Raw genomic sequence first — 17625 nt, forward strand, 5'->3', positions numbered from 1 at the left:
AAATGATTTTAATCAAAGTGTCAACTGTCAAGTCTAGAACTCTTCCAACCATGTGGGTGAAAGGATAGTTCCAAGAACATGGGAAAGGAGGGAACCAAAGAACAATAAATGTCTTAATAAAAAACCAAGCTTGTTTTTGCAGTACTAGGAGCAACCTACTGTTTACCATGTTTTCTTTACTACAATTAATAAGTTAGGTCAAAGGGGCATTAAAATCAGTATCAATGTTTCGATGGAATGATAAGAAAATTTAAATTTCGATAGAAAATCTATAATTATTGACCAAATTCTTAAATTTCAACTAAAAAACCGTTTCAGACTGAAATTTGAGAACCTCCAACTACTGATAGAGAAATTCTCATATGAAAAATGATAGATTCTCGATCCTAGCATTATGTTAACCAAACCATCAAATAAAATCAATCTAAAATATCAAATAAAATCAACTCATTTGACTCTCCACTCTTAGCCACTAAAGTTTTGAAACAACTAACCCAGTTGTAGTTCTTAATAAATTTTCCAAATCACAGTTTTATTCAGAGAAAGATCGCTAATGTTGAACCACCCAGAGAAAATAGCCATCTACCACAAGAAGATGGCAAAATTGTAATTTCATAGTCTAAAAAAACCTTGATTTCTTTTCAAAAGAGGGTTTATTCTAAAAGAAACAAAACTTTTAGAGTGCAGTTTCTAAGAGTACTCAAACCAGAGTCTGGAGCAACACTAAGACGAGGGCCTTGCCGGATTCACCAATTTGTATTTGTATCGATCTCAACTATGTGGATCTTTGGATGGACCGGACCATCTGGGTTCTCAGCCCGTTCTACAGCCAAAGAAGTCACAGAAGGAATTGATGGGAATGGCCTCACTGCTATTGTTACAGGTTTCGTTTCATCCCTTTCCCCTTTTTCTCCTTCTTTCCCTCTGTTTTAATCCCTTCTTTGATCTGGGTTCTGTTATTTAGGAAATCGATGGTGATTTAGTCTATTTATAGCAACCTTGGTACCTTGTCTTTTGATTGGATTAAGGTTGTTTTGTTATTGACTCACTACTTGATTGCTATTTGTTCTGCAAATCTTTCTTGGGTATAATATGAATTCCGTGTTTTCTGAGCCCGTTCTGTAGCTGTTCTTGGACCGCTCAGTCTCAATCAAGTGTATATTTTGTATCCTTTATATGTAGAATGCAGAAATCTATGGAGTAATGGGGTTTTCTTTGAAGATTTATGTAAAGATTGAGCTTTATTTGTTAGGTTTCTATACTTAGCATAATGTTTGTATGCTTAGAAACTGAAGCAGAAATGGAACTAGAATGTCCATTTGCAAGAATGTGCAAGTATATCAATCAAAGCATTACCGAGTTTGGATGGACTTCTAAAAAAGTTTCTAGACATGGAGTTTGAAGCATGTTTGCTTTCAAAAGTTTCATTAATACTTGTTAGCTGTTAAGAAATATCCATGGAAAATTTTTATTTCCCTCGTTTTTTACCGTATCTTTTTCAATATCCTCTTACTCTCCTTCTTTCATTCTTTGATATCGAAAGCTGCCCCATCATTCAAGGTTATAGACTATAACAAGAAGAAGAAGAAAAAAAATTGAATCACCAAGGGACCTTAGGACATAAATGTTTAACATGGTTATACGTTAGTAGTTGAGTGAGAGTTGATACGTTTACGACATAATTTTGAGGACAACTAGTGGGAGGAAAAAAGAAAGAAAACGTGTGCAATACCAAATTTGTAGAGATGAAGATTTTGTTGAACTTTTCTTTGTAGTTCAAATTGGTCTATTTGTTGTCGTCGATTCAGAAGATGATGTTTCTTTGTCAGCCTTTTTTGTATTTGACAATTCATCGTTTTTGTTGTGTTTTGAGGGGAGATTTTGATATTGGGACTTAGTGGGGTTTTGTATAAGAAATTGTTAGGTTATAGATTGAAGCAAAGGAGAGAGGAAACGAAGAAGGGAGGTGATGGGTAAACGGTTTCCATCCATATACTAATCGTAATTGCATTTTGAGCTTTTTTCTTTTTTGGAAAGGTTAAGGGTAATCAAACTCTTTTCGAGCTGATTTGGGAAAGAAACTATAACGGCTCAAGCCCACCCGCTAACAGATATTGCTTCCCTTCAAGGCTTTAAAACTCGTCTGCTAGGGAAAGGTTTCCACACTTTTATAAAGGGTGTTTCATTCTCCTCCTCAACTAATGTGGGATATCACAATCCACCCCCCTTCAAGGTCCAGCGTCCTTACTGGCACTCGTTCCTTTCTCCAATCGATGTGGGATCCCCACCAAATCCACCCCCCTTCGGGGCCTAGCATCCTTACTGGCACACCTCCTCATGTTACCCCCTTCGGGGAACAGCCTCCTCGCTGGCACATCGCTCGGTGCCTGGCTCTGATACCATTTGTAATTTCCCCTCAAGACTTTAAAACGCGTCTGCTAGGGAAAGGTTTCCACACTCTTATAAAGGGTGATTCGTTTTCCTCCCCAACCAATGTGGGATATCACAGAAACAATTCAATGAATATCTAGATTTAGTTCTCATATGTTTGATTTTTCTATATACTTTTCTCTAATCATTCACTTCAAATGTTTCATTTTGATCTATAGAAGATCTTAGTCTAAAGAACTGTTGAAGTTTTCCAACTTCGAAACATGTAGTTCAATTCCCTTTCCTTCCTCGTGATTTCAGGAGCCTCAAGTGGTCTCGGTGAAGAGACGACACGTGTTCTTGCATTACGAGGAGTCTATGTCATTATGGCTGTAAGAAATGTTGAAGCAGGGAAAAAAGTAAAAGAAGCAGTACTGAAAGAATCCCCCTCTGCCAAAATTGATGTCATGGAGTTAGATCTTAGTTCAATGGAATCTGTAAGGAAATTTGCATCAGATTACATTGCATCAGGCCGTGCACTAAATATTCTCATGTAAGAACTGAATTGAAGCTGATAGACTAAAATTATTTGCCTGGGAAATCTGCTAATGCGCTATGGGCTGGTTTTACATAACTTTTGATAACAATACAACTCTATATCTTCTTTGTTTGAAGGAACAATGCGGGTGTTATGGCGACGCCTTTTATGCTTTCGCATGACGGCATAGAGTTGCAGTTTGCAACAAACCATATAGGTATGTTTCAAATAAAAGATTTGTAATGGGTGCAGTTCTTATTATTATTGTTTTGTAGGACATTTTCTTCTGACAAACCTTCTGCTGGAGACTATGAAAAAAACTGTGGTTGAAAGCAAAAAGGAGGGAAGGATTGTCAATCTGTCGTCGGAGGGGCACCGATTGACATATGGCGAAGGAGTTCGTTTCGATAAAATCAATGACGAATCAGAGTAACGATCTACGTTGCTTATTTGATGATTACTTCCTCAAAAGCTTCCTTGAATGTTATGTAGTGATTCATTGTATGATGTGAAATTTTAGGTACAGAACTATCTTTGCTTATGGACAATCAAAGCTTTCCAACATATTGCATGCCAAAGAGCTTGCCAGGCGGTTGAAGGTGTTTATTGGTTTAGTTATTGAATGTATAACCAGAGCTTTAGAACTTGAACCTTAAATGAGGCAGGATTTTTATATGTACGATAATTGGGTCGAAGGGGGAATAATCAAGTGAACCTTGAAACTTATATCCTTGCTTTCAAAATTCAGAAACTTAGTCTTTGTCTGTATAGATGTTCAACTGGACACTCTAATGGTGGGATCACACATTGAATGGAGAAGGAAACAAAGCATTCCTTATATGGGTGTGGAAACCTCTCCTTAGTAGACGCGTTTTAAAATCTTGAGAGGAAGCCTAAAGAGGACAATATCTACTAGCGGTGGGCTTGGACGGTTGGCTACAAATGGTATCAGAGCCAGACACCGAACAATATACTAGCAAGGACGCTGGATCCCCACAAAATATTTCTTATAAGAATGTAGAAACCTCTCCCTAGTAGGCGCGTTTTAAAACTTTGAGGGAGCTTAGAAGGGAAAGCTCAAAGAGGACAATATCTGCTAGCGGTGGGCTTGGGGTGTTACAAATGGTATCAGAGCCAGGCACTGAACGGTGTGCCAGTGAGGACGTTAGGCCCCAAGGGAGTGTATTGTGAGATCCCACATTGGTTGGAGAGGGGAATGAAACATTGTTTATAAGGGTGTGGAAACCTATCCCTAGTAGACGCGTTTTAAAACTTTGAAGGGAAGCCTGGAAGGAAAAGCCCAAAGAGGACAATATCTGCTAGCGGTGGACTTGGGCTGTTACACTAATGGTTTACGTTACTGATTTCCTTGCAGTTTCCTTTGTTCTTTCTTATTGATTTTCCAAGATATCTTATGAAGCCAAATTGAGTAAGTGACTATCATTTCTCTACTTTTTTTCAATAGGAAGAAGGGGTGGAAATAACAGCCAACGCCCTTCATCCTGGAGCAATTGCTGCTACCAATCTACTACGCTTCCATGGTCTCATTAATGGTAACTTTCTTGCGCATTACATGTTTAAGCCAAATATGCTTTACTAGATACAAGACTTAAGGTCTGCCTTTTTAGTTAAACTAGCACGAGTCAGATGTTTTTTTTCTTTTTACATTAATCAGATACTTGTTTAGACTGTAGAATATAGGGAATTTTAATTTGCATTTTGACCGAGGTGGTAGCTTATGGTTTGTCCGAGTATGTTTCGTTCCAAAGAAGGGTGCTAGCACCTGGACTCTGATATCTACGTATATGGGTAGGAGACTTGAGAATCTCAGACTTGTCTTAACTAGTTTTTGCCTTAACTAGTTGATTGAACAAAGCTCCAACTCCCGGATATTAAGAACAAAAAGTTTTTTGAACAAATATAAACATCTACCAGATTGCTATCTATGCTTCATTACCTGCCCTTGGTTTTCTGTCATCTGTTGGTGTCTGAGTATATGCCTTATTTTCTTTTAAACAGCTGTTGCTACTTCCGTTGCTACATTTGTGCTTAAAAACGTCCAGCAGGTATGTTATTAATTCATTTCCCCAAATTTCGTTCAAGACTGTTTATTTAGAGTTTCTCTCAGGTGGGTTTCCATGTGAATAAATTTTCATTGGATGTAGGGAGCGGCGACTCAGTGCTATGTGGCATTGAATCCCCAAGTGAAAGGGGTAAGTGGAGAGTATTTTGTGGATAGTAATATAGCCAACCCAACCAATCATGCCAAAGATATGGAATTGGCTAAGAAACTGTGGGATTTTAGTATGGATCTAACCACCCCTAAATAATTGTATCTCTTCTGAAAAACCTTCCTTACTCTTAGCTTCTCATCTCAGGCTCTTCATGTTAGAGATATATGGACAGTTTGTGGTGGAAGTAGATGAACCATTGTTTGTAGTTTTAAGTGCCACTTGAGAAACAGATACGAGTATAAGTTTGTAATGCTTTGTTTTGAAACAGATACCATAGTCATTCTTGTTGATTTCATATTGCTGGGTTTGAGTGTATTTGGAAAGGTGTTCATAATAAAGGCATATCCAACCAGCTCATGTAAAGCATTGCAAGGAAGTTTTAAATATAGTAATCAACTTTTTTGTGATTTCTACAAACTAATTCAAAATCAATAAAAGAAATAACTTTGAAAAGATCACACACTTTCAATCTACAGAGTAGTAATCTCTATTACAATTCAAATGAGGAGCCGAAACTGTGTGTTAATAGGACCCTGTTGAAGCTACACATTTCTATCAATCATTCTAATGATATCTGGCTTTGTTTTAGGTCATATTGTTGAAAAGAAAATGGCTTCTGGTTTGGCTCTTTCATGATTTGACCTCTTTTTTGCCTTCCAAACCCATCATTCCTCTAGCAGTTTGTCTAACATATCATGCTAACACATGATGGGCAAGAGGAGATTCCAGAGGAAAAGCACCAGTTTGCTCAACTTCACTGGGTCGTTGGGAAGAATGACCAGGCCCTAGTGGTCGTGCCTTCTGCCTCTATATCCTTTGCATTCGTCCACCAGTCTGAATTTACATATGGCTTAAGAGTATCACATCCATTGCCATGATGAAAATTGAATTCCTTCACAAACCCAAGGGTAAGGGAGTGGTGTTCTTGATGCTGATGTGCATGTTCACCGTTCGCTTCTGCATATTCTTCTGTACCATTTGAGGTATGACAGACATCAGGAGAATCTTCTTTAGCCGTTTCAAATGGTTCATGTAATGGGGATGATGTAACTGCCAGTTCATTTGATTCCAGTGGCTTACTTCCTACGCTTCTTAATAAAGCATCTCCATCAGATAACTCAAATGAGAATCTATGATTAGCAGCAGCAGGCTCCTCCTTTCGGCTTCCATCAATGAGAATTTGAGTATTTTGGGATTCATTTGTTGCGTGGTGATCTGACATAGATTCTGAAGTTTGGGGATTCAAAACAAAATCATTACTTGATTTGAATCCTATAGAATCTTGAGAGTTCAATCAGTGCTTCGCCGTTGTTGCCAGCTATAAATGGAACATTTGTCAAGGTCCAATAATGTAGGTGGAACTTCTAATGGGAAATCCAAAAATTGAGAGCCAGAGGAAGCAAAATCACAATCAGTCAATGACGCCCCATGACTGACCGTGGCGATATGAGGTGACTGATCGGGCTGCCAGTATAGAATTGGTAAGATTGGAAGTCATCATTAGGAAATAAACATTGATGATCAGACTCAGCTTTCTGTAGGCTAGGTAGAAGAACCAGAGCAAAAGGAACTTCAGGGGAAGAAGGACTAATCAAGTGGGTAGACTCAGGAGTGAAGGGAGCAGTTGATTCAAAGGTGGAGACACAAGCTGTGTTTCATGAGCAAATGGGCCAATGGAAAAAATGGAGGAAGGCCCATCAGGAGAACACATGTTGCTGTAGGTGAATGAGTAGCAGAAGGTGGCTCAGATTGAAGGAAGGATACAGGGGAAGAGGGAGGGGTGCAGCAAGTGGAAGCTCAATATCGGGTGAGTGCAATGAATCTTCTTCATGAGCCCCAGCTGAAGGAGGACTAGGTTCTGGTACCAACACACAGCGTGCACAACAACTCTTTTCCCTGTTTGAGAGATCCAAAGCACCAATAAATACTCCAACAGCTACCCCATCTTCTTTTCTGAGGGCAAGCAAACAAAGAGAAAACGAGGAAAGTGATAATGACATCAGTACAGAACAGTAGAAAGAGCTTGGACAAATGAGAGCCCTATTTGTTGGAATCTTTATATAAAAAGCAATACTCTTCCTCTATAGAGAATGACATTAATTTAAAGAATGGAGAGATGCCTTTCTGGTTAAAAAGAGCAGCGTTATTACAAGAAGACAAACAACATTGGGCTAGAACAGCGCATTGCTTCCTGACACAGTCGTCCAACCCAATGCACAAATCTTGGTACCTTCCAAACCCTAAGTATCTAATAATCATGCGAGGAGAAAGCCAAAAGCAGAAAAAGCAGAAAATCAGAAACGAAGCCAGCTCGTGATTCCGTGTATTCATGTAACGATTAGCAGTCCCTAAGCAAACAAACAGCAAGGAGCAGGAAAAAAGGGGAAATTAAAACCCTAATTTAGAATTCCGCAATCCACGACAAACATTACAGATTCCATTCCGCCATAATATCATCCCTCGACAAAGAACTACATCCTAATACCTAACGGAGTTAAGAATGAACAGTAATTTCCAAAAACATAGCCAGTATTCTCAATCCATAAATAAACCAACACTAAAATCCAAAACTCCAAATGATTAAATGGACGGTGAACTGATGTGAACATTACAATACCTGGACATCAGTAGCCCGAGGAAAACGATGATCGACGGTGGCGATAAAATCGGCAGCCGCAGCAATGGTTTGGAAAGTGTTGTTACCAGGCCTCAAATCAGCATCATCATCACCATCCATTCGGCGTCTCATCGATATCGTTGCTCAAAACCAGAGAATTGCCGATCGGTTTCATGAAAGAATCATAGCTGAGGATACACGAGAGATGATGAAATTCCAAAACAGAACCAATGAGGAAAATTTGCAGTCAGAAAGCGAAGAGAAAAGACGGAAATGAAAATTTAAAAAATAATAATAAATAAATAAAAGAAAAGATTACTGCGTAATAATAAAGAAAAGGAAATATGATGTGAGAATTATTTCTGTTAATTATTATCCAGCCCCGTTTACAAGATTGATACTCTACCATCGAGCTATAATATGATAGTTCTAATAGAGATAATTTTTGCCTCCACACAAAATTGAACTACGGACCTTCAATTTACAAGACTGACGCTCTACCACTAAGCTACAAGGGCTTGTTGACTTTTTTAGATAGAACCAAAACCCGATGTCGATGGTAGGAGAATTGAAGCTATGAGTCATGTTTTATGGTATGATGAGAATATTGTAAAGTTTTTATATTTTGTATACGAGTCGACTAATATATGAAATGTGTAAGTCAATATATAATATATATCATCTATACTATTTATATATTAAAGGCTTGTAAATACACCAATGATGCTAAAAATAAAAACGTATTATCTTTTGAGTTAACAAAAGACATTTTTGCAAGACTAACGCTCTACCACTATGCTACAAGGGCTTACTACCATTTATAAATGGAACGTGAACTATGATTAAAAAAAGTAGTGATCTACAGTCTGAGTCTCTAAATAATGTTGGGCAAAAATGCCTAAAATATATTACTCTTCTACCACTAAGCTATAAGGGCTTCTGGACGGAAGTCTCTAATTTAATATATAAATATTAATAAATAAAATAAAAAATGCAAAAAAAAAAAAAAAAAAAACATTTTTTTTACTAATAGGTTCTTATTATTTTTTCTAATAAAAATTTATAATCATGATTATGGTTGAAATTTTAAATTTTAAAATTTCAAATATAATTAAATTTATCGTAATCTTTCTATTTAAACTTTCGAAATTCAACAGTAACTCATATCCTCGTGTAACGTTATTTTGTCACGGATCAATATTAATTTTTATATTTTATAAATTTACCATAATCCATTAGACCTATGGAGCTGCTCGAGGGTTAGGTTTGAAGGAGATGATATGAAAAAAAAAAAAAAAAAAAAGGTGATTTGGCAGTCGTACGGAGTTTAAACATTTTGATAATTTATATATACATTGATACATTATATTATATTTTATAATATAGTTGGCATGTGTGTTGTTTTAATTTTATGGGATCGGCTGCCGACTGTCATTCTTAATGCTCTCTGCACCAATATTTAATTAAACCCCATATGTCTTTAAGCTATCCTATTGTCCTATGCTAACCCCCTACCCCACCCTATTGCATACATAGCCCATCTCTCCCCTATATATATATATACCACCATGCATTTTTATTATTTATATATATATAGCTTAATCTAATGGATCACACGTTGTCAAGTACGAATGGACGGTTGGATGAGAGCGATTATAAGAATAAAATAATTAAGAAAGGTTTTAAAAAGTTTAAAGTTACTATATATACCACCAATAAGGTGTTTTCTTTGTTGGTGGCTCAATCATAGAGACTCAAACGTTAAGCTTGTTTTATTTTGAGTAATTTTATGTTGGAGTACGTGAGGATAACATTCACTCTTAAAAGTTTATAAGTAAGTAACGGAACCTATCGTAAATAAATGTTGCAATTCTCTAGTCCTGAATCTGGATTCTGGGTATGAAGCATTACACTATTAATCTTCTTTTCTTTCTTATTGATGCCATGAAATCTGCTCAAAAAGTAATTGATCTGTTCTATTCTTGACTATATAACAAGATTAGCTAGCTCTTATCTAAGTCGACTTCTCACCGTCATTTTCTCGAAAAGATATTAAAACTAGAACCTACAAGATTATGATCTATGACGAGAAGAGAAAGACAGGATCGTCCCCTATTCATTGACCTAGAGCTATTTAACGGTCGCATAAAAGGGGCATTGATAGCATTGCATGGAGATGGAGGAGCCGTAGAGAATTAGAGGGTATAAGGAGTGAAGCATAGAAAAAGTGAAAGAAGGGGAGAGGGTAACATACAAATATCCAAAGGAGTGGGAAAAAGGGGTCAGAAGGGTTTGTTTGGTTTAGGAGTTGCAGTACAATTAATGAGAGAGGTAAGGAGATATGGGTGAAATGGGCTATCATCCCATTTCGTTAGAAGCTTTAAAATAAAGTTGTGTAAGACACCCACCCGCCCAGCCCTACCTACTTTCTGCTACTGTTCACTGCATGCCATTTGTTTTAGCTGCTGCTGTTGCTGCGTGCTGCTGCTTCCTACTGCATGCCCTCCACTCACCTCAACTCATTTAACACTAATCAATGAATATGAGAATGAATGAATGAATGTGTAATGACGTGAGTTCGCGGTTAGCGGATATTTATCTTCTTTGGGCTTTCACTTTCGAGCTTTCTTTCGAAGTTTTTAAAACGTGTTTGTTAGTGAGAGGTTTCCACACCCTTCCTTTATCCAACTAATGTGTGATCTCACAATCAACTTCCTTTTAGGGTCTAGTGTCCTTGCTGACATACTGCCCCGTGCGTGACTCTGATATGGATCTCACAATCTCCTTCCCTTCGGGGTCCAGTGTCTGGCTTTGATATCATTTGTAACAGCTCAAGCCCACCGCTAGCACGCACTGTCTTCTTTGGGCTTTCCCTCAAGGTTTCTAAAACACGTTTGCTAGGAAGAGATTTCCACACCCTTATGAAGAATGCTTCGTTCCCCTCTCTAATCACTGTGGGATCTCACAATCCACCCCTCCTTGGAGGCCCAGCATCCTTGCTGGCACACCGTCCGGTTTCTAGCTCTAATACCATTTGTAACAGCCTAAGCTTACCACTAGTAGATAGTGTCCTCTTTGAGTTTTTTCTTTCGAGCTTTTTTCGAGGTTTTTAACACGTGTCTGCTAGGGAGATGTTTCCACACCCTTATGAAAAATGTTTCGTTCCCCTCTCCAACCAATGTGGGATCTCACAATCCACTTCCCTTCAGGACCCAGCGTCCTCGTTGGCACACCGTCTTGTGTCTAGTTCGATACCATTTATAACAGTCCAAACCCACCTCTAACAAATACTGCTCTCTTTGGACTTTCTCTTTCGAGCTTCTCCTCAAGATTTATAAAACGTGTCTGCTAGGGAGAGGTTTTCACACTCTTGTTAAGAATGTTTCGTTTTACTCACTAACCGATGTGGGATCTCGCATATGAATGAATTTTAGATGCGAGATGCAATCTTTCCCTATATATGCCTAAACCTACCCCACACTTATAGGGCACCTACCCCTTCTCTTTTCCATGCATATCAACAATAGGATACCCTTTTTCCACTCCCAATTCCATTCCATTTCCATCATTTTCTCAAACCCTCTTTTCTCATCAAATATATTACACATATTTTTCTAATATTTCATGTGTGTTATATCTATATGAAACAAGTTAGGGTTTGGTATATATGCTATCAAAGAATCAAGTCCTATGAGTTTCTTGTTCATAAGTATTCAAGAACATGTAGCTGATCATCATATCCCTTCTTAATAGATCAAAAACTAGTTTTTAAAGCATAAATTAGAATGTTTTACACGACAAAGAACAAAAAACATGTCAAAAACTAGATACACACCTTTGGAAAGATCTCAAAACCTATAAACAACACCAAATTGGCTTCTTGTGAGGCAATTTATGAGAAGGAACACAAGAACTGGCTTCTTCCACAGCCATTTAGATACCCAAAAACTGCACAACACCAAGAACAAAGTGATATTCATGAGGATCATCAACAATATCACAAGAACAAGAAAACCAAAAAGATTGCTGTTTTTGTATAGAATTTATCAAAATTAATTTGTAGTTCATGAAAATAAGTAGTGTGTCAGACAAAGCATGCTGCTTGATCCTAGATTTTAATTGAGCAACGACATTATTTGTCTGTCATGCCTTAGCTGCTATGTTTTTTGGTCCAAACAATGTCTTAACGTCTTGTCCAAACCCTAAATTCTTGAGAATGTACTGATAAATCTTATTATTATATCACTTCTTTTAAGAACAAGAGCACAAAGGAAGGTGGGAGAACTCAAATTACATATAATTTAAGATTCTAAACACCAAAAAAAAAAAAACAAAAAAAAAACAAAAAACCTATGTATTAAAAGATCTACATGTCATGTCACGATAACACGAGATGTAAATTCAAAGTACTTTTACAATTTCTCTTTAGACATCTAACGACATGACCCACAAAGACGCTTCCAAGAACATTTTTATACAATCAAAGCAAGGGAAATATATAGAATAGGTTCATTTCTAAGAATTCTCATGCTAAAAAGCTTTAATTTATGTCAAAACAAAGAGTTTTATGAACAAAGAAATAAACAATCTGTTGGTGAGTGCAAGTAGGAAGTAGAATAATTTTATGAACAAGTCCAAAAACACGAGCTGCTAACTTAAGCATATAGTTCTACGAGTTAAGATATATATACTGTAACAATCTAAGCCCACCGCTAATAGATATTGTCATGTTTAAGCTTTCCCTTCTGGGTTTCCCCTTAAAGTTTTTAAAACACGTCTACTGAGCTGAGGTTTCCACACTCTTATAAAGAATGTTTAGTTCCCCCTCCAACTAATGTGGGATCTCACAATCCACCCCTTATGAGCCCAGCGTCCTCCCTGACACTCATTCCTCTCTCAAACCGATGTGGGATCTCATATATACTCTCGATCAAAAGGTCCGAGATTCAAATCCCCAAAAAATTGTATCGTTAAGCTTCTACCTAGCAATTCAAATTATAAGAACCCAAAATAATAGCAAAAAAAGTACTTCCCTTTAAGAGAATTCAAGACATAGGAGTAAAAAGCATAGCTATGAACATAAATGCTAACTACTTGGCACATAATAAATACTTAAAACCAAGCTTTCTTTCTGAAATGAGATTGGTATTTATGTGTTTTTGTGTTAAACACTGCCATAAATGACCTGAAAAAGATGTAATTTTTTGCTATTTCATCCTTCAACTATTGCTAATTTATTAGCATCAGTCCCTCCAAGATCATTGATCAACATTCAAATTCCATAAGGTTATGTTCAAAACAAGAGAAATAGAACAGAAAGAACAATTTTTACTAATGAAGTAAAGAATGTGACATAAAACAGTGAAATTCCACAGTTGCTACAATTGGTAATCATAACAAATCCACACACCAAAATCTACTGCTTAAAGTACATTGTGTCATCATTACCAGCCAAAATTGGAGAGTGAGCGTTCGAAAAAAGGGTTTTCGACCAAAAATTATTCGAAGAAACCGTCACTATATTATAAGACAGAAACGATAAACGTATCTCGAATTCGTATTCATTGAATGATTATCGAAAGATCGATCTTTAATGAATATAATATATGAAGCTATATGCCATAAAACCAACCTTTATAAGGCCATCTATCAAAACCTGCATGGGCTTAGCCGTTTGTCCAAATAATTAGAGACAGCAATCACACCTATAAGAACAATAAGAACATAATTTAATTTCACAATTTAACGTTAAAAAAGGAATGAACAACATATTGAATTTGAGATGTCTCACTGTTTGATTCTCTTCTTGTTTGGAGATGTGGATTCAGTTTGTCAAGTGCCAAAATCTAACGACTTCCCTTTCTCGAAGAAGTCCGTGATCGGTATGTTGGGATTGCTTGTTGGCATCGACATCGACATCGGCATTCCGTCATAAACACAGAATTGAGACGACAACGTTGTCGAAGTCGAGGTTGTTACTTTGTCGCCCTCGTCGTCATCGGAATCTTCAGATACTACACATTCCATATTGACACCAAAGAGCCTCAATGTCTTAGCTGCAGCAGCTTTCCCAATTCCATGACCGCCGTCGTCGACTCCCGGCAGTGCTGCCGGGGATCTCAATTGGAAAAAAACCGACGCCCCACCGTCACAACCACCGCCTCCGATCGGTTGATGATTATAGGTGGTATGAAATAGGCTGACATTATTATGAACACTATTATTCTGCTGCAAGTGGAAGGCGTGGTCCCTGTGTAAAGATAAGGGTGTGGCCACTGGATTCCACTGGCCGTGAAGCTGAAATTGGTGAGGAGGAAATTGTCCACCACCACCACCACCACCATAACCACCATAACCACCACCACCATGGTGATGAAAAGCTGTCTCCACCGGCGTGCGAGGAGGGCGGCTCCGCCAATCAATAAAAAACCGATCTTTACAAACCCCTCTTTGAAAGGAGACAATATCACCAGCATCAAGTCTTTTCTCTTTAACAAAGCGGCTCCAGCCTTTAGTCATCACATAGCTTTGGCTGCTGGTCCAGTAAGAGTAACGGAACCGCCATAGCTTACCACAGCGATCTTCAAAGCTTAAAAGAAGACCCTTTTCGTTTGATGAAGAATCCAAAGGGAAGAACTTTTCAGCATGTTGTTTAGGGATCACTAAACGATTCAATTTTCCCACATCGCTTGGCGTCACAACCTTGTCGAACATATGCTCTTTCTCTATATAAACACCAGAATTAGAAGACTCTTCCATTATTTCTTGGTGTTGATGGTGAAATCTTGAAGATGAACCAAAATCCATGAAAAAGGAGGAGAATTTTGAAGTGGGTTTTGTGTAGAAATCTCAAGAACACCAAAGAACACAAAACCCAGATGGAAAAATTGAAACTTTTTTGAAGATTAAGTGGAAAATGAAGAGAAAGAGGGTAAGGAATTGAATAAAAATGTCATTTTTTTTTTAATTTTTAAATTTAATCTCTTATTCTCTCTCTCGTTTTGGGGGTTTAGGAAGAGAGAGAAAGAGTTATGGTGATGAGAGGAGAAGAGGGTCCCCATGTATTGACCTGGTTGGGCTCATGTGAGGCTGTCTGTGTCAACATCCCTGTAGCCTGGGTTATATATATATACACACTAAGATTTTATTTATTTATTTATTTAGGGTTTAATTAATAATTACAACACCCAATTAGGGCAGGGAAGAAGGGGTGGAAGTGGCTCAAAAAAAAAATGACAGCTGTTTTAGAGAGACCATGAGGTTATTATTGGAATATACAATTACACAACAACCCCACATAAGGACCATTTTTTTTATTATTATTTTTTTTTTAGGTTGAATTATACGCGTCTGGTCCCGACTTTTCATGTTGTGTCTTATATGTTTTTGGATCGTAAAAAAATATTTTATTTATACGTCCTTGAACAATTAATAACTGTGTCAAATAGCCACGTCTTTGTTTCACTATCCAATCGATGTGGGATCTCACAAAAAATACTTGATACACCGTTTGATAAGTTTTTAAACTTTCAGTTTTTGCTTAAACTATCAATTTTTTTTTATGTTTTTCGCTCGAGTCTCGTGGCAATGAAGAAAGAAAGGACAACTACTACAAAATAGGTTAGTCTAAACTTAATGTACACCGAAAACCCAGTTCCAATATTGTAGGCACTAGTAGAACGCAGATAGAAATTTTGTTATTTGGTATCTGAACTTTCAAGTTTTTGAGTATGTTTCTAAATTTATTGTCTCTAAACTTAAAAATATCTAATGGGTCGTTGTTATATTAAAAAAATTTGAAATTTAATTGATCTATATATAAAATTTATATTTATATTTCGTGAAATTTGAACTCCATTTTGAATTTAAAAAAATATCAAATAGATTAATGAGTTAATAATTAATATATTCGATGATATTAAAAATTTGAAAATAATTTATTCCAACCCAATTATAAAATATATATATATATATGGTGGCAATTTTAGTTTAAAATTAAATTAAAGAACATTATCTACACAGGATTAGTTACTGAGATTAACAATAAATTAATTTTAATTAATGTCATAATCTGGTCGTGGATTATCTCTTATCCAATGCTTAGTTAATGTATATTAATTAAGCGACATTGTTTTTAGCATAACGACAGTGACTTTTCAGGCTGCACAACAATTAATTTTAATTAATTAAAAAGGGTTTCAGATTTAATTATATTTAATCCCTACTTGGTCTTGTTTTACAATATTTAATTTAATTAATTTTAGTTGCTTTTCTTTATTTTTAATAATAATATTGCATTCCATCTAAAATTAAATTTTCAATTTAATTAATTACATTATTATATTAGATTTAAATTATACAGCATCTCGGTTCTAATTTGAGAAGCCCTTTTAAAAGAGGCTATTCAAAAATTATAACGCTCACATGAACGTAGCTTAACCGTACTTGACATGTATCTTTTCCCTAAAGTTGAAAGTTCAAATTCTCGTACCCCATAATTAGCTGCATTAAAACTATGAAAATCATACCGACCAAGTTGAAATCAATGTCTTTAGGGTTTTGTTTGGTAAATTAAGTTAGGTTTCTGATATATAAAATGAACATACATATTAATATAAAATTATAACCTAAACTTTTTTTTTAATAAAATTGTATTAAAAACATGTGGGGACAAGGCAAGAACTTGGCCTTTAATTTTTTAATTAACCAAAGTTTCATTAATTAATATTTCATCAGACCATATTATAAAATAAATATATTATTTAGACAGACAGCCTAATTCCTATGTCTATGGTTTTTAGAACACCAATCGTCACTATAATTTCAATTTCATGACGTAAGTACCCTTTTTGCTAATTAAAAAAAAATAAAAAAATTAAAATTTTATTTATCTCGAGAATATTAAAATAAAGAACTAATCATAACCTAATCTTTTTAATGAAATTAGAAATTTAGGGTTTGAAGCTAATGTTTCGTATCAAATTCAAGGTTAGAAATGTCATTTATTAATTATGAAAAGAAAAAACAATCCTATTTGGTCGGTTATACGAATGTTACTTATCGACAATATCTATCGAGAGAATTAGAACAAGGGTGATTTCGTAAAAGTTAAATGACTAGAATAAGGCGGTTGGTAAACGAGCGTTCGAGAATCAATGAGATGCTGTTATCCACGATATTTTTGATGAGAAAGCACGTGAAAGAAAAGCATAATGAAATGGTCCAAAATGGTGAATACGATTAACGCGTGAGTAACATTAGGTATCGAAGGGAGAGTGGGGGGCCGGGCCGAGAAGAGAAGGAATATGACACATCGCTATGGGAGGTATTAATGGTAAGTGTGGTGGAAGGGAAAGAGAGAGTGCCTGAAAAAGGCCTTATAACATGGCATAGGCATAGAGTTTGAAGTTCGGATGGATCATAGGGCGTACGGGGGTGGCATAGAGTAAGGACCACAACAGGCAAAGGCCAAAGCCCAAAGCCCCGCACCGCACCGCTCCGCCCCCCGCTCGCGCACGCAGATGCACATGGCGTTAGGACCACGCCGCACACTCTACCACCACTTGGCGGCTCTTTTGTCCCTTTTCCTCTCTTTTTTTGATAGTGTGTTAATTAGGGCAATCAATGTTCAATAAAATCCATTAATTAATTAACGAGTAAACCATCCCTAACTTTAGTATAGACTTAAGCCACTTCAAACGACCATTTTTTTTCTTTTTTGAATTAGAAAGAACGGACCCCACTTAACTATTTGTATAGGATGAACAACACGAGAGGATAATATCTTCAGAAATTCATTAGATACAAATTTTAAATTTCAAAGGTCAAATTTGTAATTTAACATTGTGATAGGGTATGACGTGTTT

General features: G+C 36.5%; 2 protein-coding genes, 1 non-coding gene and 1 pseudogene across 4 annotated transcripts; 1 reads left to right on the forward strand and 3 right to left on the reverse strand.

Moving 5' to 3' along the window:
- Positions 1 to 655: 655 nt before the first annotated feature.
- Positions 656 to 5494, forward strand: LOC111482915 (short-chain dehydrogenase TIC 32, chloroplastic-like). The gene is made up of 8 exons (XM_023128947.1): positions 656 to 883; positions 2692 to 2923; positions 3046 to 3125; positions 3184 to 3337; positions 3429 to 3507; positions 4374 to 4461; positions 4928 to 4974; positions 5074 to 5494. The coding sequence occupies exons 1-8, from the start codon at positions 778 to 780 to the stop codon at positions 5236 to 5238; spliced, it is 951 nt and encodes a 316-aa protein (XP_022984715.1). The 5' UTR covers positions 656 to 777; the 3' UTR covers positions 5239 to 5494.
- A 7-nt stretch (positions 5495 to 5501) lies between these two features.
- On the reverse strand, positions 5502 to 8039 carry LOC111482914 (annotated as a pseudogene).
- A 166-nt stretch (positions 8040 to 8205) lies between these two features.
- TRNAT-UGU lies at positions 8206 to 8277 on the reverse strand. The gene has a single exon. It is a non-coding gene; the product is annotated as a tRNA-Thr (tRNA).
- Positions 8278 to 11483: 3206 nt separating this feature from the next.
- LOC111483390 (B3 domain-containing protein Os03g0120900-like) lies at positions 11484 to 14675 on the reverse strand. Of its 2 annotated transcripts, none has more exons than XM_023129583.1 (3): positions 13551 to 14675; positions 13392 to 13464; positions 11484 to 11707 (listed from the first exon to the last, which is right to left on the reverse strand). In XM_023129583.1, the coding sequence occupies exon 1, from the start codon at positions 14564 to 14566 to the stop codon at positions 13592 to 13594; it is 975 nt and encodes a 324-aa protein (XP_022985351.1). In that variant the 5' UTR covers positions 14567 to 14675; the 3' UTR covers positions 11484 to 11707; positions 13392 to 13464; positions 13551 to 13591. The 2 variants fall into 2 exon arrangements, with proteins under 2 accessions (XP_022985351.1, XP_022985352.1); XM_023129584.1 differs by having other exon boundaries at positions 13392 to 13462; positions 13548 to 14675.
- Positions 14676 to 17625: the final 2950 nt, after the last annotated feature.

This window comes from Cucurbita maxima, unplaced genomic scaffold, assembly GCF_002738345.1.
Source record: "Cucurbita maxima cultivar Rimu unplaced genomic scaffold, Cmax_1.0 Cma_Scf00008, whole genome shotgun sequence".
In the NCBI taxonomy this organism is placed as follows: domain Eukaryota; kingdom Viridiplantae; phylum Streptophyta; class Magnoliopsida; order Cucurbitales; family Cucurbitaceae; genus Cucurbita; species Cucurbita maxima.

Coding starts and splice junctions, on each gene's coding strand:
- LOC111482915 (XM_023128947.1), top strand. CDS start 778: ATGTGGATCTTTGGATGGACCGGACCATCTGGGTTCTCAGCCCGTTCT. Junction 2,924..3,045: donor CGTGCACTAAATATTCTCAT/GTAAGAACTGAA, acceptor CTTTGTTTGAAG/GAACAATGCGGGTGTTATGG. Junction 3,338..3,428: donor AAAATCAATGACGAATCAGA/GTAACGATCTAC, acceptor GTGAAATTTTAG/GTACAGAACTATCTTTGCTT.
- LOC111483390 (XM_023129583.1), bottom strand. CDS start 14,566: ATGGATTTTGGTTCATCTTCAAGATTTCACCATCAACACCAAGAAATA.